Source organism: Cariama cristata, unplaced genomic scaffold (genome assembly GCF_000690535.1).
Source record: "Cariama cristata isolate BGI_N322 unplaced genomic scaffold, ASM69053v1 scaffold27585, whole genome shotgun sequence".
Lineage (NCBI taxonomy): Eukaryota > Metazoa > Chordata > Aves > Cariamiformes > Cariamidae > Cariama > Cariama cristata.
The window spans coordinates 17901-40607 of NW_009618702.1; the positions used below are offsets into that span (position 1 = coordinate 17901).

Sequence of the window (22707 nt, forward strand, 5' to 3'; positions counted from 1 at the left end):
GAAGAGCTGAATGCAGATAAATGGTGGCTTCCTGTCCCACCACCCCTGAGCTGTGGTGGTTTACAGCTAATTCTCTCTGCTTAGAGTTAGAACTTCTCCATGGGATGCTGGTGACTGGAAACAGACTGTCTGTGCTCTCTCTGGCCAGCTCTTCTCTACTTCAGGGAGAACACCTGAATGTCCTGAAGCCTTCTGTTTTTTCCGTGTCAGGGAGAAACATCAACAGACACCACAGAGAAGAGGAACCTCTCTCCATCTAATGATCTAATACAATCAGGTTACCTAGGCCATGATCTGGTCCTTAGTATAAAAATATAAGAGTACCTACACCTTGAATACCTTCCCAGCTCTTAGAACCAGAACTAGTTAAATTACTGACACCAGCAGAAAAGAATTGTGCCTGTTCTGTCATTCCTTTGAAACCGGAGAGACTACCTGTTCTGCTGCCTGTTTGGGAAAGGCTGCATTAAACCGAGTGGCTTTCACAGTGTGATCAAAATTCCCTTGACTCAGGATCTGAGGAACAGATTCCAGGAAGCATCCTAGAGACAGCAATTTCCTTACTCTCCTTGAACCCAGATACTTAGGTTTTTATGCTCCAGTGTACATTTTCTATACAAAAATAACGCCATTATTATTGAAGAGTTTTAACTGCTTTTGCATTTTAATGGCTAATTTAGTAACACTGTTTAAAACTGAAAGGAAAAGGAATCCTTTTTCAGAGGGCCTTTGTAAGTGCCAGTAGTATGCAGTTCTTTCTACAGAGATACAGAAGGAGACTGTGCAGTGTAGAAGCCAGCAGTAACAACCAAATAACTTGTATTTGTGCACTGAGATTTTTTAGGTAGTTTTTACCTTATGTCACTGTTCTGGCATGGTTACTATTAAACATACATTATAAAATAGGAGTAAGTAGCATGTTCACAATTATTGGTACAGAGTAATTTGAAATGCTGGCATACTTACAGCTACCATATGATCTGCCAGTTTATGGAAGGAGATGGTGACTCGTTGCAACCGAAGTAAAAACTATCCAGGAAGATCACTTCTTGATCCATAATTACTGATGGAAAAATGCAACTTAGCAACAGCACATAGCACTATCTTAAGCAGATCTGTATGATGTTGGTCAAATACATTTTGTAAACGGCATCACAGAGTTCTGTGTTCATTGCTTCCTGTTTATTCTTAGGGAAATGTTCTAGTTTAAAAGAAGTGATGTTTTTGATTGATAATCCTGTCAACAGTGTTCCAGGAGTTCACAAGAATAGGTGTCCCCTTTTGGCTTTGCAGAGGAAACAGGTGAAAAAGTCACCATTTGTTCTTGTCAACAAGTACAAAACTGAATGCAGGCACAGCTGAGACTCTGTAGAATAAGATGACACTGGAGTCTTATTCCTTGCTCTCAGTATGAGGCCAGAAGGAAGAATAGTGTAAAAAAAAAAGCAGCAAACCTTTATATCCCTTAGTCCCAGATCAGTGTAATTTTGTCTGGATCCTTGTGCCAGGCATTTGGAATCTAGGCAAGGTCACGAGAGCACCCAAAGTTAAGCAGCAGGTTGGAATTGCGAAGTGCCCCAAGGCAGAATCAACCGTGTGACCTGAGACTACTGTTCTCCTTCCCTAAGGGCTTGCCCCAGGCAGTGAATGGGTTGGGATGGTATTACCACAATTTTAAGAGAGACTACAGAAGAGCAGCCGAACACTGGTTAATTGCTGAAGAACTGGGAAATCCAGATGCATCGTACAACCTTGGTGTCCTTTATTTAGATGGGATTTACCCTGGAGTACCTGGCAGAAATCAAGTGAGTAAATATTTAATAGTAGTGCTTCTTACATTAGGGCCCAGTTTAGAAGTTTTTGCTTCATTCTTGAGACTGCTGTGTTCACTCTGAGTCAGGTTTTGACAGCTTTTGTCACAAAGAAGGGAATTACTGGGAAATTGGGTCAGATTGCTTAAAGAGAGAGATGTTACTCAAATATCTCAGTCATACTTATGTGTGTGTGTTTGTGTTCCTTTAATTTAGAAACAAAGCAGGTGCAGGTTTAGCTCTGGGGACTGCCTCTGCTTTTCTCCATCCAGTGACAGCAGCGAGGGTCGTGTGTGCTCTCACATTGTGTGATCCTGTTGGTTTCTGTCAGTTGTAGATTGGAAAGTATATAGGGAAAGGATGCTTTCCACACTAGGTGAAAGCAGCAGGACCTTGTCCCTGAACTTGTGAACAGCTGTGCTACATTCACATAGCTTCTGTGAACCTCAGAACTGCACTGAAAGACCTTCAAGACAGATTTGCAAATGTAACTATTTAATACAGTCCTGGTAGACTGCAGTATTTTTGTTTGTCTTTCTGTGACGCAGCCCATTTATTAACTTTTCTCATTGACACGTGCAAAATTAATTTTGCCCTAATACGAAGGGTCTGCTTTGGTTATATTTGTTTTAATTAACTAGGTAGTTTATGACCAACAGCACCAACATAGTGAGGTAGGCTGTAATAAATGCAAGCAGACCTTGTGCTTAGAGGTGAAAGATGTTTCCAGTGTAGCCTGTGAGTTCTGAGATCTCGATATACTCCAGACAGTGAGCATTTTTGGTGGCAACAGCAGCAGTACTTGCCAACATATGCATTTAGCAAACACATTTTCCTTCCCCAGGGACCAAAATACACATTTCAGAGTGGACTAATTATAGGAGTACACCTAAAAGTGCCCAGGTTTCTTTATTCACCAAAGCCGTGGGCAAGGAGAATTACTTTGTTGTGGCTGTGATGAATACTCCAAAGTCCGTGCTCATTCACAAAAAACATGTATTGATGGTTAAAAATTTCCTGAAATAAATTATTTCAGGATGTATGCTGCTTTGATTTACATTACAAATTACTGTTTCTGAGGGTAAAACATGGAGAGTCACACAGCCCTCCCGCTTCTGTGGCTCCAGTCCTACTATGTTTTATAAACCAGTTCCAGAGGCTTGAGCACTGTGTTTGTGTGCTGCTGGAGATACTAAGCATTGCTGCTGCTCCCCAGCCTTCACTTAGACATGGCTAGTACAAAAGTCCTGTTCTCCAGGATCCCTGATTAGCCTCCCTACTAGTGAATAACTGATTTTACTTTTGTCATAGCACACAAGACTTATATGCTACTAGGTGTTAGTTACACATTTAGGTGCTTTTCTATTTGACCTTCCATTTATTACCAGAAGTTAGTTTTCCAGCCTAAACTATTAAAAAGTTAAAAGAAAGGAATTAATTTCATCTAATATTAAAAGTAGTTAAACTGGCTTGCCAATTGCCTCTTTTAATTCATTTGATAAAATGAGTCCCGGTAAACAAAACTCAATAAACATTAATAATGCAGAGTTGCTAATTGTGTGTTGTTTTTTCACAGACAGTTGCTGCACGCTATTTCTATAAAGCTGCCCAAGGAGGACATATAGAAGGAACTTTACGGTGCTCTCTGTACTACATCACAGGAAATATGGAAGACTTCCCTAGAGATCCAGAAAAAGCTGTAATGTAAGGAATGAAACCATTTGTTGAAGGAGAATATATTTCTGATGGGATTATTTTGATTATTGGTGATTTTTAAGTCCATAGTCTAAATATCTTGTACTTCTTGGTGCTTACTTCCTCGACAAAAGGTTCTTCTCCAGTGAAGTTTGGTCCACGTGAATATGTGTGTTATTTAAACAACCAGTAGATTTTGAGACATGCTGAGTACTTTTAGTACTTTTTTTTCCAGAACAACTCAGAAAGATTGTATTGAACAACTCTGAGAGGTTGTATCTAACAAAGCCATGCTTATTTGATTTTCAAGAAATATCAGGCTCCTGATGTGATAGAACTGGTATTTTTCATCAAGAAGAAAGCAGATTAGTTATAGCACTTATTAACTTATGTTTGTTTTCTTAAAAAAAAAAGGAATTAAAAAAGGTAATTTTGCCAAGAAAATACACAGGATGTCTCTGATACGCTCATGGAAACAAATGGACAAAATGTTCTCATTCAGTCAACAGTTACAAGACTGATACAGCAATTACTGTGAAATCCCATAGTTTGTCTTATGGAAGAAGTCTGAGGTGATCCCATATCCTTTTGCGTCCTTTGAGTCAGTGTGAGTTAGGATAACATTACTGGAGCATAGCTGTTCATTTTTTATTGTTTGTTCTTTTCTACAGCTGGGCAAAACACATTGCAGAGAAGAATGGCTACTTAGGTCATGTCATCAGAAAAGCTCTCAATGCTTATCTGGAACTTTCATGGTATGTTTGTTCTGTTCTCCTCAGGTTCATTTTCTATTTTTCACTTACTTTATAGCATGATAAAGTAATTAACATTGGACCATCACCTCAGAAAAACACAAATAGCAGCACCAATGAAATCAGTAGCAAAACAGCCATTGACATAAAGGGAAGGAGGAGTTGACCTGAAGCATAATTCAACAGTTCTGACAGAATCAGGTGAAAAAGAGGGAGTTTGTAGAGTAAAATAGTGTTGCATCTGCTGTCTCTGATTTTCATCCTGTAGTACTGTAGCATGTGATGTGCACTGGATTAGTCAGAGGAACATCTTTCACTTTTAATATTCCCTCTGTTCCAAAACCCATATTTTGCTTTCTGTCTTCTGCATAATTCCATGTCATGAAAACTGAGGCTGCTGGATTAGATTTGTTCTTTTTTTGTATATGGTTAATATTATCTTTTCTATAAAGTATAATAGGAGTCTATAATATTCAATGAGCCAACCAAGAGGTTTCAAAATAGCCTCCAGGTTAATGCTCCATTTTTGCAGTGACCTGTAGGCATGAGCATCAGCTACTGCACGTGCAGGCATCAGACTGTCATATGTGATTAAGACAATGGCTTGTTAGTCCTGCAGCCTCCCCCTGCTAGTACTTAATTAGTGCTTCAGGCTTAGGAGATCTACAAGAAACTGACAGTGTACTGTTCTGGAGTAATCCATACCCAGAAGTTTCTTTTTATTTGGTCCATCGCAGACGTTTCTTCTGAGACTTGGCCTCACTTTTCAACACTGAAAAGCTCTTAGTTAGTATTTTTGTGGCGTATTCTGATGTACAAGCCTGTGACAGCTCACTCTGCACACAGTTGCACAAAAGTCCTGTGCACATGACAGGTAGAGCATTAGGATCCCAGAAGGTCTGGTCTCAACAGCTAGGAGAAAAAAAATCTGCTGGAGTCCCACTTGAGATGCCAGTGGCTGCCAGTGCATGGGTAGTTACTTATAAATACTGGTCATCTCTGGTTTTATGAGTATGTTCATGTTGAAATCTTTGCTTCTGAGTACTTCTTCATGTATCTTGCACAGGTGTAAATCATTGCGCTGCCAAGCAGAACAAGTAATATGTGTTTCTCAGTCCTTGGTGTTAGCAGCCACATATTCTACACACCTGTTAGTCATGATAGTTTGATTTCAGAGACTGATTTAAAGGCCTTAAATGTAGTTTCTTTTCTGAATTGCCCTTTGAGACTTAAGGATCAGAAGAACTAACTTCCCAGCTTAGATATCCTGAATTTCTTCTGTGATGCCACATCTCCATTGTCCCATATGTTTTTACAGGGCAAGTACAAGGAAGAATTCCTAATCTTGCAGAAGCAGTTGGGAAACAGGAGGTTACATCTGCTAATTCCATAAGGGCAACTGCTTTCACAATTTATTTTAAAGTTTCTTTGCTTAAGCACCTACTCTTGAAGTCAAATGCGTATTTAGCCATATTTGCTTCCAGTTAAACAGACCATTGAACTCTGAAACTTGCCATGGTTTTAGCTTTGTGTTGTGGAGAAAATTGCTGGAAGCGTGACCCTTTAATAGGAAGCTTTAGTAGGAAAAAAGTACACCAAGTGGTTTTTTTATCTTGTAATTTTAAAACCAACCACATGATTTTAAAGACTTCCTCTTAATTTTGAATGCTTAGTCTTCATAATATTCAATAGATGAGTGACAGAGAACATGAAAGAGATGCTCTCCTCTGGAATCACAAGTAGCATTGTACCACTGTACTGCAATACTGAATTGCTATACTGTAAATGCAAAATTAGCTTTTATTACTTGCTTTACAATCAGTGAGGTGCTTTGAGTCCATAGAGGGACTGAGACTGTTATTTCATTCACACATTCAAATATAATGACAGACAACTGCTGTTCCAAAGAGCCCGTAGTTTAAAAGGACAACACAAACAAGTCATAGAAATAAAAGGGTAAAGCATACCAAAGAAGTACTCAGATGTATGTTTGACAGATATATACACAGCTAAGTTAATTACAGATTTTTTTTTTAATTGGAGGAGGTGAGAGTCTTTTAAGAATGTTTTATCTGAAACATTTAAATAGGTAATTGGGCTTAATATCAATTCAACTTTATCATCAGTCTTGCACTTAGAGTAAATGCACGCTGGAGCAATCTAGCTTCAATGGAAGAGAGAAAACACGGCAAATTCTTGAGGTCGGCATGGCCTGTTACACCAGTCATTGCCAGTAGATGTAGCTGTTGCATGGCTTTACCACCCTCTTGCTTTTAAACCTTGTACCAAAATTTTGCTTTAGGTGATTTTATCGATTTATTTAGTGGTTGGGGTTTTTTTAACTATAACTAAAATACATGTTATTTTTGTTATTTTTTCACTAATTTGTTTTATCTAATGTTAGGCATGAAGCTTTGCTGTATTACATTTTAGCCGCTGAAACTGGGATTGAAGTGTCACAGTCAAATTTAGCACACATCTGTGAAGAAAGACCAGTAAGTAAATGTATTCACAACTCATTATCCTAAAAAGAAACACTTGTTAATAATAATGTGATCCTAATCTCTTACGTGTGATATGAATGGATCAATTTTTTTTTCCAGGACCTAGCAAGGAAACACCTAGCAACTGATTGTGTTTGGAGATACTACAATTTCTCTGTTTCTCAAGTCAATGCACCGTCATTTGGTATGTATGAGGAATTCTTTCTCACATTTAATTTTACCTTTTTTTTAAATTTCAAAAACTGTGTTTGTTACAACTTCTGTATGAGTGAGTGAGCAAGTTAAGGGAAGAGTAATCCCTGCTTATCATAAATTTCCTTTTTGATAGGAATATCGGGGGGGAAAAAGATATTTTAAGTGGTGTGTTTCAGCATAGCTTTTCTGAGAATTTCCTTTTTATGTCATAAAATTAATAAAATTTGAATAAAATAAAATAAAAAAGCTAAGCCCTGAGAAGGGGCTAGATATTTAGGAGCCTGAGCAATTGACTCAAGGTTTAAGAAAAAAAAAATAGCAGTAGACTTTAGGAGCTCATGCTGTTTAGTTTATCAAAGAGAAAATCCAAAAGCAAATATACTTCCATATCATAATTGAGTCATGAGAAACTAATGAAGGCTAAAGGATTCCTTATCTAATTTATTATGAGTTTTTCTGTTAGGGTACAGAGTTTATCAACATTGGCACAGCTTACCTTGGGGAACTGAAGGATTCTCTGGTTTAAAAAAAAAAAAAAGAGGTTTATTTACATATAAGTTACATTCCTCTGGCCTTAAATTTTACTGCATCTGTGACTTCAGTAACTAAGTCATTTTGGTGCCTTTGAAAGAGTTATTCAATATTTGAAAACGTTGATCTGATTGTCTCACAGGAAGGTTTAAGTGCTTTATAATAAGCATCTGGAAAAGTGAAGAGTAAGACTAATTCAAGCTATTAATTTCAATACACAGCAGTGTGGAAACTGAATACCACATTGATACGACCTGAGTCCACAGGAGGTGACAAACCCTGTTAGCTTTCATGAGAAGTTTGTAGATGCCTTAGCAAGGTGCCGTTTGAACCCAGACTTGCTGGGTTCAATAGGGGAAGAATTTTATTACTTTATCTCTTGCTCACATGAGTAACATAAAGGGAGTTTTATCTCAGGCCCATTTCTGCAATAGTGGAGGATCAAATCCCCAGTGTAGGACCTGGGATGGAGAGTCTAAGCCTGGCAGCAGAGATTTCCATGGCTACGTTACCATTGCAGCACAGGGTGACCTTGAGGCCACTGCCTGTTGTGGGACTGCTCTCCAGGCCGGGGCCAGAATGACGCAGCTAGTATGGTTGAGGGGAACTCTCTTCTTGATGATTCCCTACAGCATTAATGGCCTTCCACTCTGCATCTGTGCAGAGTAGTCTTTCTGCCTTTGCTGTTAGATCAGTGACTGACTTGCTTCCTGGAAGAGCTCTGCTACAGGCCACTGTAAAAACGGGTGGGCTTTCTAGGTAGCTGCCGTAGATGCACAAGACAAGATGTCGAAGTGTTTCAGACCATTTGGGGAAAGCTTACTTCAGATAAGTGTAAGCATGGTCATGGGAGTTTTTAAACTCTTTAGCAAAGATCGGTGCAATATCATGCTTGCTCCTGTCTGGGTCAATGCCCACTCTGTTGGCACATTTTGTTAGTGTGCAAAATCGCAGAAAAATGTTTGTAAAATATTTACTGGGCATTGCTTCCTTCTAGACCAGGAAAACTCTATACCTACTGTTGTCCTGGGTTGGGTTGAATTTGAAACTAATTAAAATATTGTCAGCAAAGTTCTGCAACTTTTGGGATGTGTTCAACCACCATAGTGACAGGTACAGAAGAAACGCTTAGACAGCATGTTTTCAAGTATCATCAAGTTAGTAGGGCTAACCTTGAATAATAAGGCTGCAGGTTACCCAAAGACAGATTCAGCAAGTGAAGAAGGAATGCAGTATAAAGTCTCTAAGTATCAGTTTTTGTAAAAGTGGCAATATCATTCACTAAATTCATTAAAGAGAAACCATGAAAAATTTCATCCAGGATAAATATTTTCAATGGGCAGGCTCATGTAGAGTAGCCACAGAGACAACCAGAAAGAAAAAGCACCTTTTTTTTTTTTTTTTAAATAGAATTACTATTAACTTCTCCATCACTTTAATAGTCGGTTAATTCTATTTCTACAAATACTCTAAATGGTCAGCTACTGGTTTCTTCCACAGTTTATTTGAAGATGGGTGATTTCTACTACTATGGTTACCAGAACCAGTCTAAAGACCTTGAGCTCTCAATGCGGATGTATGCACAAGCTGCATTGGAGGGAGATTCACAGGTGGGTCTGCAGTTGTAATGTGTTTATAAAACATGAAAGTTTAGAACAATCTAAGGATTTATCTGAGACTCGTTATTCTGCTTGGCTACATCTGCACTGAAGAAACCTGCTAGAATAAGTTATAATTATTTCAAAATACCTTGTGAGTCAGTAGTTGTTATTTCATGGTAATAGAAGGTAAACCTAGCATAGACAGACAATCCTAGAATTAGGCTGTTTTGAAAGCTAAAGTTGAATGACCTAATTCAGTGCTACCTTACCTTGGCACAATTGATTCTGTTGTGGCCGTGGTATTTTTGCTGCTGCAAGGGGAAGAATTAATAGACTGCTGAGTTGTATTCCAGTCCTATCCTCTACTCTTTTAGAATATAAACAAGACTGGCCCATTTCCTTTGGTATATTGAGTGAATCCTGGGCTGGATTTTGTTCACTCCACCAACAAAATCTTCATCTGAAAATGCTTTATAATTAAAAGATTCACCGTATCACATTACCACAGACATGCAGTGTTTCGTCACTCAGTTTCCTGCTCTCAGACCCTCCTGAAGCATCCTGGGTGCAATGTTTTGTTCTCCCTGTCCCTATGACAATGTCCCCAGACAGTATCTTGTTTGTGAATTTATTAGAGGTAGCATAGTTGAGTTCTCTTTTTAAGGATATTGGGACAAAACATTACTGCTAAACTAGCAAAGGGAAGAAGAGATGCATGAACAGTTACTTTAAAGTATGAAGGCCAAACTGATGGGGAATCCTCTAACTCGTGTGTGTTCATCTTCATGCCTCTGTAGAGACATAGGGATGCCTAAGACTTGTCCAAGTAGGCAAAACTGTAAGATTAAGAACTTGATTGTCAGGAGGAAATTTCTGCTTTTAATTTCACTATTCAGATTGCTGTTGATCTATATAGCCAAGTGGAGGGGAATTAAACAGTAACAGAACAGGAATCCATTTCGGCTCGCAGTCTGTATTTCCCTAGTAGATAAAAAAATTACAGTTTGATATGGTGGCTATCTTTGAAGAGCAACTAAAAATGAGAAAACTCAATCTTTTTCCAGATGGTTTCTAAGAAAACGGTGTCACAACAAATGAACGCTAATTCTTTTGCATTTTCAGTATTTACCTGCATATATGGTTAGGAGAGAAGGCTTTCATAATTATTCAGTGAAGATCACATTATACTAAATGAATTCACAGAAAACAGTTAGAATTGTTTAGATACTTGATGCTTACAGTAGACCTTAAATATACATATGAAAATTTAATGGTTAAAAAGTGTGTATACTTTTTTATTGTTAGGGTTTCTTTAATTTGGCCCTTGTCATAGAAGAGGGCAACTCCATACCATCCTACATTCTGGATTACTTGGAAATTGATCAGGCATTGCATTCTAGTAATATGTCACTCCTTCAGGAACTTTATTACAGGTGAGTCTTTTTCCCCTTAATCAGCACCTTCTGTTTTTCCACATGAGTAGCATTTACTCTACAGAACAGCAACTCGTGTAATTATTAACTTTGTTCACTTATATGATTTAAGGCAGGTTAAGGTCAGCATGCTTGAAATGCTTAAATTACCTAAATATATTTCAGTTTATGCCTGTTAAAGAGGCCTGATTGTATGTGATTACATGAAATAGCAGAGATTGGATTTAATGATCCAGGAGGTCTTTTCCAATTCTGTATATTTAAGTTCCTCAGTTAGGCACTGACAATTTGTATACAGTTCAAAACAGTCTTTTAATGATAAATGCAGCATAATTTAATACAGAACTTAAAAGTATGTAACTGGGATAATAGCAGTCGTTCCTACTTACTCTGCAAAGATATTCCAGCCTGGCACAGATGTTGTGGCACAGAATATTAGATATGTGAGAAGGTTACAGGTCTGCTGCTTGAACTGGCTGTGCCAGCACTGTTCATGCACAAATCACCTGGAGACCTCTGGTTCCAGTACAGAACTTAGGCTTCCTTTACCTGAGTAAAGCAACATGTGTTGGAAAGCACAGTGGGAATGGGAAGCTTGCACAATATTTGGTGGATTTGTGGAATTGCCTTTTGGATATTTAAAGAAGGAGGGGCTAACGGTTAATACATGAGGCTGTGGACCAAGAGTGAGTGGGTTGTCTTCTCTTTTGCTATTGAGTGTTGTGTGACTCCAAAAAAGTGGAGATGATACCAGCATTAAAACCTCATTTGTTGATTCACCAACAATCCACTGAAATTGGTCTTCACTGCAGTTAGCCTGAACTTGTACTTTAAATAACCTGCACTCCACATGAAATTACGTGTCAGATAAACAGGGCTTCTGGACCAGCTGGTCCATCTGGGATTGTAAGCTTGAGCCTGAATTCTGCCTTCACTTGGGCAGAATCCATCTGCTTTGCTGTGAGAGTAACTCCAGAGTTGACAGCACTGCAGGATTTTCCCATCATCACACACTTTTGTCCAGAAGAGCACGTACTTTTTATATGTATATAAAAATATATAAATAATACCTAATTTTAGATATAAATTATGTATTTTATAGATTCTTATATATAAAAATATTATATATCTCTCTATATACCTGCACCCTCCCTGCTTAGCTTGGTAGAAAAGAATCAGTTGTAGCTTAAAACAGGTGCCTATGATTTAGTGTCTAAATTCCCCTAGTAGGTGAAGTCCTAATTGATGGAACTGAGAAAGCTGCTCAGCTCACCCCACAACAGATACCTCGTAGCTAGTCAGCTAAAGCAGTCTTCAAGCTCTGACTGCATTGTGTAGTACTCCATTAGAGACAAAGGGGGTTTAGCCACCAACATCCTGCGTAGGCAACTAAATTTTGTACAGCTAATCTTAAATCAAGTCTTGATGCTGTTGATTCACATTAGTTAGAACGAAGTATCTTGAGTATAGCCTTGTACTGTGACTGCTTTGCAAGGGCAGCCTGGATGCTTAGACCCATTGTTGACTGATAAGAAAATAAAAAAATACACTCCTAGGGTAAGGTGTTCTGTGTTTAATAAGGTTAATCTGGTATTTCTGTGAATTTTTACTTCACGGTCTGCTTGTTTTTCTGGGTTACTGAGGTTTGCTGCAAACCCACTTGAGACTCCCAGACAACATATGCCACAAAACTGTACAGGAGGACTCATTAATTGTTTTAATCTTCTTCTTGTAGGTGCTGGAATAATAGTAACCAAGAATCAATTAGTCCATGCTCATTAGCATTGCTTTATTTTTACATGAGAGTTTTCTGGAATAGTATTTTACAATCTACTCTGGTATGTATTGCTCCTTTGTTACCTGCACAGTTCATTTGAAGCACTACCTTGGCTTTGCACTACTCTAATTATGTTTTTAAACTTACTGTCACAGATCTACTTCATGGGAACCTTTCTTTTATCGATTCTGGTTGCATTTGCTGTGCAGTATTTTCAGTCTTTATCTGGTAAGTAGTTGTCATAGTAAAACTGAAGAAAGAGGAGTGATCTCTTTGTTTCAGTAAAAACTTCAAAAATAAAAGCAGGAATTCTAGATGTGGTAGAGGTACCTCTGAACAGCAACTTCTTTGAGGCATAAGTCATTTTTTTGATAATTGAAAAGGGGTGGATGAAGCAAGGCACAGGTTTAAACCTGTTGGTTTCTTGAGAATTTCCCTTGATAAAGGACATTATTAATAAAAACATTAACTGCAGGAGGTTATGACTGGAAATAAGAGATTATTTCCCACCTCTCAACATGCAGTATTGTTAGAGTAATTATATGACTTTGATTTCGTATGTTGTCACTGCAATATGCAATGAGACTGTGTTACCTGTTTCATATGACTGGATCCATTCAGATACAAGGTGGGAGAAAAAGTGAGGGTCAGAGAGCTGGTATGTTGGAATAACTTAGGAGGACGCAGTTTAGCCTCTTCAGACCAGTAACAGATGCAGTAAATACTTTATCAGCACTTGCAGATTCTTCCTGTCCTAAACCAGAAAAGTTTGCTGTATGTTGTCTTTTCTGATGGGACAGAGAATATTAAGGGAAAGAAAACCAAATGCCAGATTTCACTCTGTTTAACCTCCCATTATTTTTTTACCATATTGAAAGAGATATCAGAGACAAAACTACATACAAAACTACAGGAAAGGGGAGGGGGGGGAAACCCCTACCATCACATGCAAAATACTGAGTCATCATTTAAAAAAACATTAGCATCTTCAACCAAATGTTTCACTTCAAATCACAAGACAGGATCCTGATCAGGAAGTTGTGAAATCAGTATTACCAGTTATGAAAAGAATTTCTTCCACTAAATACATTTTCTTAAGTTGTGATTTAACCCCAGTAGGCAGCTTAAGCCTTTGTGTGAAAATACTGTTTTCTGACATGTTTCTGTTATAAAATACAGAAAAAATTACTTTCCACTTCGACAACTTACACCTATAGTGAATAGTATTTAAAAAAACTGAAACCACTATTAAATATACAAAGATTATTTAAATTTTATAATTCCTAGGTATCATTTAATACATGTAGCTGTGAATAATATGCTATGGAAATAATTCTGAAACCTTGCTTTCTTTTCTTACTAGCTATAATTTATGTAACTTGGGAATCGTACTACATATGTACAAAGTATAGAGTTAGTTACAGATATTCTTCTTTCAATATTTCCTAACCTTTGAATATTACCTTTATATGTTATTTTATATCACATAATATTTAAATATTGATGAATAAACTTCCTAGATGCAGTGGAGTCTTTTAATAATTTCTTTTGACCTTTTTCCAAAGCCCGTAATTCTCCTGGAACAAGATCAGAACCATCGTCAAGTGAAGCTTCTTCCTCAGGGAACAGCAACGAGGATGCTACCAGACTAGTACAGGAAGATGAATCTACTTTTTCAAATGATTTAGCACAGCAGGAGTCAACCCCTCAGAACCCTCTTGTTACAAGCTGAAGTGTAGTTTTCTTAAGGTTGACGTCCTATTGGGAAGATGGGATATGAACAACTACAAACCTAAGAACTGGCAACCAACCCTATTAGAGGCATTAATCATGCAGTCCAACAGCTAAAATTGTAGATTCACTGATCTGATTTTTCCACTATAGAGGAAAACCATCCCTATAATTTATTTGACACTCCAAAAAGATAATGCAGACTATCTCACTATACCCAACAGATGATCATACTGTATTTCATTGAAGGGCTGGAAGAAAACATGCAGAGTCTTTGCCTAATTGAAGAACGAGCAAACCTCCCACCAGTTTTGATGGAGAAGAAGTAGTTTTACTCACATATCTAATATCTTATTAAATTGCCTTTACTGCATTTGAGCTTATTTTACTGGTGAAGTTATCAGTTTTCCAAGTTGGAAGCATGGAAATTACATAAAAGTGAAACCTAGCCACCAACACTTTCCAAGTTCCATGGCACACCAGCCAGGACTTTGGTACATGCAGTGATAACAATTAGTTTTTTGGCATTTCGTGTTCCATCCTAACTCTTTGATGTGAAAAGTGTTTTGTTTTGAAAGAAAAACACCAGGAAGATTAGCAATATGATCATAACGTAGTAGTTCTGCTGACTAACCCTTTGTCAAAGTTTCAAAAGTGTCAGCAGTTCCCTGGTGGACACAAGAAAATGTTTCCTGCCCTGCCAAGAGCCACTGATGAGAGAAAGTAGCTTCCCTAATGAATAAATAAAATAGTATTTAAGTGTGAACAGGTGACACAAAGTGAATGAACAATTTTTTTTTTGGATTCTTCTATAGAAAACATTGGCAAGGATTTATTTCATGTTCTACAGTAACTCTTAAAGACACCTATTTAAGTGACAGTTTATTTGATAAATGTTAAATGGGCTATATAGATAACAGGTATGGAGTGCAAATGCCCCCTGTGTGATTTAAAGCTGTAGGTGGCTGTAGGAGAGGTCTGACCTTTAAAGCAGGTGTGTATGCACCTCTGCAAAATTATGTAGATCACAGACTGTAAATTGCATCAATCTATGCATTATTGAGGGTTAAATCCACTCTCCTTGCACTACATTATTTACTCTTCTAAATAAAAATATTTTTCTAATTCAGCTTGTATGTGGAGGATTTTTTTTTTTTTTTTTTTTAAAGCACCTGTCAGATGAAATAGTATCTTGCTGTTGCAGATTCTCAAGAGTGTTATTTAGGTGTCTGTTTTCGTAGCTTCAGATGGGACAATCAGCCCTTGCTTTCTTTGAGGAATGCAGTATTCTCACAGAGCAGACCCGGGAGAGTTTTTGTTTTGTTTTTCAATCAAGACATAGGAGTTTTCAGTAAAAAAGGAATAAATTAAAAGGAAAAAACCTCCAGCCTTCAAGAGAGATTATATATGAAGAGAGAGAGATAAAAATGTGTATATATATACATATAATCAGGGTATGTTTCAGTTGTGGAAAACTTAAAATTCAAAAGTGTTCAGAGAAGAGTTGGTGCTTTGAGGCAGCATTTCCATTGAGTAAGCAAGGGGGGGAAAAAAAAAAACAGATGTTGAAGATTTGTTTCTCCCCACCTCACCCTCCAGCCACATAATCAGAAAGTGAATTAAGTGTGCTACATTACTGAGCTTTTCATTTATTTGAGCAGGAACAGTGCAAAGAGTACTTTTTGTTCTTTGTACAGTTGTAGGTACATATTTTGTTCTTTTTATATATAGCTAAGTATTTTCAAGTGTTACAAAGGAGCTTGACTTCTACATACCAAACTGTTGACTTGCAGAAGTTACATGCTGTGCTTTTGGTATCCATTGCAGATGGATCACCATCGTTTTTGAGTCTGTTTTAAGTTGCAAAAACTTGTGCAGCTAAATTTGATTATGTCAAATTCTTTGACACGAATGTATGGATATTTCAAGAATTGTCTCAACTTTACTTCTGTCACCTAATAAAAGAAAACAGCACGCATCTGTATTAAAACTGAGGCAGGTTTAGATGGTAAACCCAGAAGTGTAGCAGAAAGTCAGGCGTAGCCTTTGCAGACAAGTAGGCATGCTGTTAGGTACCAAATGGCACATACAGTTAGATGGTCACAAAAAACCCTATTTGGAGATGCGTATGGCAAATCTTGCTTGTAGTAAGCTGCACGTGCAAGATGTATTTTACTTCCTATGTCATATGTGGCAAATTTGAAGCCCCTAGTGAAATATTAATCTCATGGGAGTTTGTCAGTGGTGGCATGATTGCAACCCATGTGTTGAAATCATGGGGTTCGTAGAGCAGCAGTGGTTTAGGTTGTGTACTTACAGGTCAGAGTTAAGTGTTAGCAGTCAGGCTGACTGCATTTTCCTCACCAAAGTAAGACAAAGTTCTCAGCTTTAGTAATTAGCTAATTTGAGGAGGTTTGCCAAAGCATGCTTTCACATCTGTATTTCAGAAGACAATTGCTGAAGCTGCAATAGATTTCTTGACGACAGCAGTTAACAATAAACAAAGACCTGACTATTATCTATTACATCAGAAGTTCTACCAAAGTATACTTAAAGTATGTTAAGATAAGCAACTCCTCACAATAAACTGGCAATACGTGAGGCTGAAATAATAATAATTACATTATTAGCTTTCACTAAAGCTAGGGGGTATTATTTGACAACCTAGAGAATCAAACAGTTCCCAGAGAGAAAGAGAGGATGGTTAGTTAAGCAAAAAAGCAGCTACATAGTTCTACTACATCCACTGGGGGGGGGGGCAGGCAGGGGGATGATGGAAAAAGAAAAAAAAAAAAAAAAAAAAAGTTGCTGTATCAAGAATTATTTTTCTTAAATTGAAACAGATCACTGAAGTTTATAGTTCCTGCAGCTCCTGCTGAGTGGTCAGGATGGGAGTGAGGAAATAAATCACAAGTATAGACATAAAATGCTGCTTGTTTATACAGATTTCACAGGCGGCCAGCCATCTGAACAACACAGGCAGTGCTTCAGGTGGTATAAGTGATGGCCATTTTTCTCTTTCTCACTTGATTCAGCCCAGAATCATCAAAGAGAACAAAGAATTTCAGATTGGTTATTTACAAAATACTTGCCAAATGATCTGAAATTAATGGAGTTTACACCAACTAAGTAAATGGATGTGAGTTACAATAAGTGACAAGGCAGAGAAGTTATTACATATGCTGTATCAAAGTGCCATGAAAAAAATGGAGAATTAGATACCAACTACTGATTGGGTAAGGGAGGTAGGTGAAGATAAGCTCAAAAAAAAGCCAGTGTTTTGTAGTTCTGAATGGTTAACAACTGTGAGGATTCAAACCGGTTACGTGAAATTTGCAACTATGCTGAAAAGTTTGTTCAGCTTTGAATTACACCACAAGGTGGTAGAAGGACAGACCTGAATGTGGGCATCCTTCTGTGCCTGACCTTGTGACCACTCCATGGTGCTGCTTCCAGGCCATACAGCGATGAACATTACATCCCAATATGCAGGCATGAGTGCATGCTTAAAGTTATACATTAATACGTGTTGAAAAACCATACCTTGCAATAGAAATTTTATTCAGTGATAAAGGGGTCAATACATGGAACTTAGTCCTGACTTATTGATTATATATTATAAGTATACTATCTGTCAGGACTTCTGTGCTCCCATTTGCGCTACTGGGAAAGCATAGCTGATCTTTAAAAGCATGCAGGAAACATGGATTATCTGTGAAGAGATTTGTTTTATAGCAGAATCTTGTCTGTGCAAACTGTCCCCATTGACTAATGGACTATGACATTTAACACTGGCTGACTGTTGACCCTTATCCTGGATGAAACGCAGCACAAAGGTACAAAACAGGTTGAATAAGCTTTGGCTGAGGAATTCCACCCACACACCCTCTCCTCCCTCCCATAAATGCATGAACTGCATTAAAAGATTGGGATGTAGAAAGAGAACAGAAGTGAAAAAAAAAAAAAGCTGCAATTTTTGAAGAACAAGCCCAAGTGTAAGGAAGCTGAAGAATGATGAGGGGCGTCCAAGCATGGAGCAGTTTTCTGTGCCCTCTTCTAAGATCTAGGGGACAGGAGCAATTCCTGAATAATCAACCGAACATTGTAAATGAAGAAAAAGCAGCTACTGAGCTACAGATATGCTGGAAATGCATCACAGTTTGGATGTTTGTGAAAAGACCTAATTCCCATGCCAGAAGGACAAATTATTATTTAGAGTAAAAAAAGTGACAGTGAGTCTATGCCTAAATAGAAGGTATCTGTGTTAAAAGCAGCAATGTACAGATAAGTGAGCATCAAAACCAGAAAAGATCAGGAGTAATGAGTAACCCAAATGGAAAGGAAAAGATCACTTGCATAATTGCAGTACATGCTTACATTACGGTAAGCATTAGGTGTGTTTGTAAAAAACAAAACAAACAAATAACCAACCACAAACAAAAAACCCAACCACTTGTGGTAGATTAAGTATATTCTGAAGCACTGAGGTTCCAAACTTAAATTGCACGGGTGCTATGTGCCCATTGACTTAAGAGACGTGGGTTGTTCGGTAAGTGCTATCAGATACCCATCCACCTTCGGGCATCTTAATAAACCCTTAGAAGAAAACTGACAGCACCAGGTTTGTTTATAACTCTGTGTTCGGTGATCTTTCCTCACTGCTACCATACTCCTTGACCTTGCTTTCCTTCGCAGTTCAGATTTTCTGATTCCTGTTGTTCTCCTTCATTTGTCCACGTTGACCTCTCCTTAATCACTCATCAACCTGCTAGATAGCTCCTAATACTCAGTATTGCTATTTGCTCTTATCAGTTCTGCCAGGTGAACAGGAGAAAGCACAAGTCCATCAGCAGAACCTAGCACCATTTTATGACAGTCTGCCAAAGCAGGAACTGAGGTACCTGCACGGCATTTTCTATCTGTTCGTTATGGCGTTGCCCAAGTCATGGATTTACACAGCAAGTATCTTTAATTGTGCAAGTTAAAAGCAAATCTCCCTGGCTAGATTTGTATTAATAAACTAAAGAAGGCCAGACTCCGCTATCTGGCTGTGAGTAATTAAACTCTTCCTGGGAATCCGGTTGCCTCGTATACTGCTTGTTGGGACCAGTCCTGGTCCATAAAACCCCCACGTGGAGCCCAGCCATTGCCTAAGAGGACTGTTCTCAAACAGCCTCAATTTAGGCCAGGAAGCACACCAACAAGTAACTGAGAGGATCACGAGCCAGTGCCCAAGTGTATCCTTCAAGCCTTGTTTAGATTAACTGTGCAGAGGAGCTGAGGCTGCTGGCCTCTGTTGCAGGCTGTGAGACTCCATTCTACCCCCAAGCTGCTACTGTGAGATTAGTCCCTCTGATTTCGCCAGCCTGTTTGTCAGCCTGTGCCCTGCAGCAGTCCAAACATGTTCAGAGCTGTTTTGAAGCCTCATTTTCTTGAGGCTGGTGCTGTAGACCACAGGACAGCTTTTCCAAAACACACCAGTACTGACTGTCTGGAATAATAAATCAAAGTCTCCACTCATGCTTTACCTTGTCACAAGAAGACCAAAGCATAGTTTTCCCCTTCTGCTCTGCAGAGTTGGTTAGTGCCAATAACACCGTCCCTGCCTCCTTGTCCCCTACCAGCTCCGTCTGCTGTCCTACCTGGCTGACAAGGTTTAGAGGTTCACGTCTGCTCATCGGTGTTGCATTGCTCTTCCAAACCAGCTCCAGACAGCTCTTCTGATTTCATTTTTGAGTCAACCACAGCGTGTTAGTCCCCAAAAACAGGTTAACCGTTTCAATTCATTTGGTTACAATGCCAATAGGGGAAACCCAGATACATCTACTCTAATGAAAATAGACTGGAGTTTCCTACATTAAACAAATATGAGAAGTTGTGGAGGATCAGAAATCTTTCCTCTAGATATTTTTATATCTTTACTGCTCAGCTGTGTCTGATCCCAAGCAATAGTAAGTTATATATTATAATCACCAGCAGCCTTCAGAAGCACCAATAGGCCAATATTTAGGAATTAATTTACTGACCTGAAAAGCTGTCATAAAAATAGAGACATGCATCCAAATATTCCATAGCCTAGAGTAATTCTGGCCACATGCTTCAGACACCCAACTCAGACCATCAGAATTAAACATGGTCATCTACACTCATTAAGAGCATGTAGATGTCCTTAGAGAGGTTGAAATCCATAACAGAAGTGACAGCCATGCAGAGATAACCATGACAAGTGCCGATGCGACCTCAGAGGCTCTTGGGTCCAGGGTCCAGAGGCAGTCTGGCAGCAGTGCTGCTTCCCAACCTCTTTCTCGGGCTCTCCTGGGGCAAACTCTTCTATCCCGCGTGACACTGCGTTAGTGTGCTCTGCAAACATACCCTCTGTGCCTTTCCAACATTAAAAGGAGATAAAGAGCTTCACTTTCATATCTTGCATATCCAGTGAGAATACACAGGAGATCCTTGGTGCTTGGATACTATCAGCCCCACACAGGTTTGCACAGAAGAACAGCATATGACAGCGTCGCTTACACTGATGCTGATATCAGGGATAGGAAACAGCTTGTTCAGCTGCCCTCCAAACCCCTACCTCGTGCCTATTTGTACCTTGTCCCCTGATACCATTATGCTGGGAATATTTAGATTCTCTTGTGATGCATTAAATGCTTGTTAAGGGTGTGTGCATAAAATAAAATCCCTCTTTCAGTTGGAATAATTTTTATTGTCATAAATCTGCGTATGAAAACCATAACAGCTAAATTCTCCAGGCACCCACCTACCTCACCACCACTTGCAGATGAAAGTAGAAATTTAGATACCTACCCGCTGCTTTGTGTACCTGCCTCATATAATTCCAGAACTATTTGAATGGCTGAAGATGGGAAGCTGAGTTTAATAAAGGCCCCTTCTGCAAATACATAAAGATACATAGAATTAATTCTTTCACTGAATCAAATCAAAGGACTTTCTATGAAACATTTAAAAGATTGTGCTAGTGTTAACAACTACATACCCAGAGCAAAGACAAGTTCAGCTTGTAACATGCAACTTTTGAAGATACACAGTATCAATGCTACATAACTGAAGAATAATTGAGCTAAAAACTCTTAGATATCTGTCTCACCCTTGGTCTTCTCCACACATCATGGTTTAACCCCAGCTGGCAACCAAGCCCCACACGGCCACTCGCTCACTCCCCACCAGTGGGATAGGGGAGAGAATTGGAAGAGTAAAAGTGAGAAAACTCGTGGGTTGAGATAAAGACAGTTTATTAGGTAAAGCAAAAGCCACGCATGCAAGCAAAGCAAAACAAGGAATTCATTCAGTACTTCCCATTGGCAGGCAGCTGTTCAGCCACCTCCAGGACAGCAGGGCTCCGTCACGTGTAACGGTTTCTTGGAAAGAAAACACCATAACTCTGAATGTTCCCCCCCTCCTCCTTCTTCTTCCCTCAGCTTTATATTGCTGAGCATGATGTCATATGGTCTGGAATATCCCTTGTCCCAGCTGTGTCCCCTCCCAACTCACTGTGCACCCCTAGCCTACTCACTGGTGGGGTGGGGTAAGAAGCAGAAAAGGTCTTGACTCTGTGTAAGCCCTGCTTAGCAATAACTAAAACATCCCCACATTATCAACACTGTTTTCAGCACAGATCCAAAACATAGCCCCATACCAGCTACTATGAAGAAAATTAACTCTATCCCAGCCAAAACCAGCACAACATACAAAACCATCATGCCAGAGTCTGGTGCTTTAAATTGAGGATAGCTGAAAAAGAAAGCCATTTTTGTTTGGCTATGAATAAATTGAAGCAAGGGAAAAAGAAGAAGGGAGAAGGATACTCAAAAAAAAAAAACCAAACCCCACGATCACTGTTGTCCTGAGAGTCTTCCAAAGCCTTTTACAGTCTCCATCATTCTTTTATCCAGAAAAAAAAAAGAGCAGTTCTCTGGGTCTTTACTGCAGTTCTCTGATAAATACAGTGGCTTTGTTTACAACAGCACAGAAGGGCTTAGAGTACTCTCCTGGAAGTCTATGCGTAGCACAAGTCAAGACAGAGTAGTTCAAGGATGATTCATCAGTGTGGTTCCTTGCATGGGCTATCCCAGGTGCTATGGGCGAGTTAACCTCTACTAGCTCTTCAGCGCAGAGATAACTGTCCCTTTTCAGCCAACAGGACTGGGCAAAGGTCCAGACGGCAATAGTACTTGAACCCTGCTTGAGTTTGTAAGCTGTGATAGATTGCTGATTTTGAGTGGTAATGCCACAGGGAGTAGCACAGAGTTTGAACACTCGTAATTGGTCCAGGGCGTGGCTGGACTGTGATCTATGGCTTGTACCCTGTACGTTTTCTATACTGTTGGCCTTGCCATAGTTTCTGTTCCACCAGCCCCAGCATATACCTCAACTACTCAAAGCTAGTCCACTCCGATGTACATTTATTGTCACAGGTGAAGTAATTTCAGGAGGTACACGACCTACATTGCAAGGCAAATGTATTTTATCTCTGTCAGATTAAGGGCGTTGAGTCACTCTCGCAGTGTCCCCCTTCAAGGCTTCTGCTTGCTGGAAGAAATTGTAGGAGTGTGTCCTCAGGATTTGTGTCTCACCAATAAAAAAAAGAAATTAATTAGATTGTTCCCTTGGACATTTGACTTCTGGATGAAATGCTGTACACATTCAG

The 22707-nt window shown here is 39.0% G+C and overlaps 1 protein-coding gene across 1 annotated transcript in view; it reads left to right on the top strand.

Annotated features, from left to right (window-relative positions):
• SEL1L3 (sel-1 suppressor of lin-12-like 3 (C. elegans)) overlaps positions 1-14031 on the top strand; it is a gene marked incomplete at its 5' end in the record, with an annotated part of 30353 nt that extends 16322 nt beyond the window's left edge. Inside the window, 10 exons of the mRNA XM_009700970.1 lie at positions 1629-1805; positions 3388-3515; positions 4178-4261; positions 6663-6753; positions 6862-6946; positions 8989-9098; positions 10395-10522; positions 12258-12360; positions 12455-12527; positions 13865-14031. Coding sequence (XP_009699272.1) covers positions 1629-1805; positions 3388-3515; positions 4178-4261; positions 6663-6753; positions 6862-6946; positions 8989-9098; positions 10395-10522; positions 12258-12360; positions 12455-12527; positions 13865-14031 — 1146 coding nt within the window. The remainder of the gene's footprint in view (positions 1-1628; positions 1806-3387; positions 3516-4177; positions 4262-6662; positions 6754-6861; positions 6947-8988; positions 9099-10394; positions 10523-12257; positions 12361-12454; positions 12528-13864) is intronic.
• Between the last annotated feature and the right edge of the window lie 8676 nt (positions 14032-22707).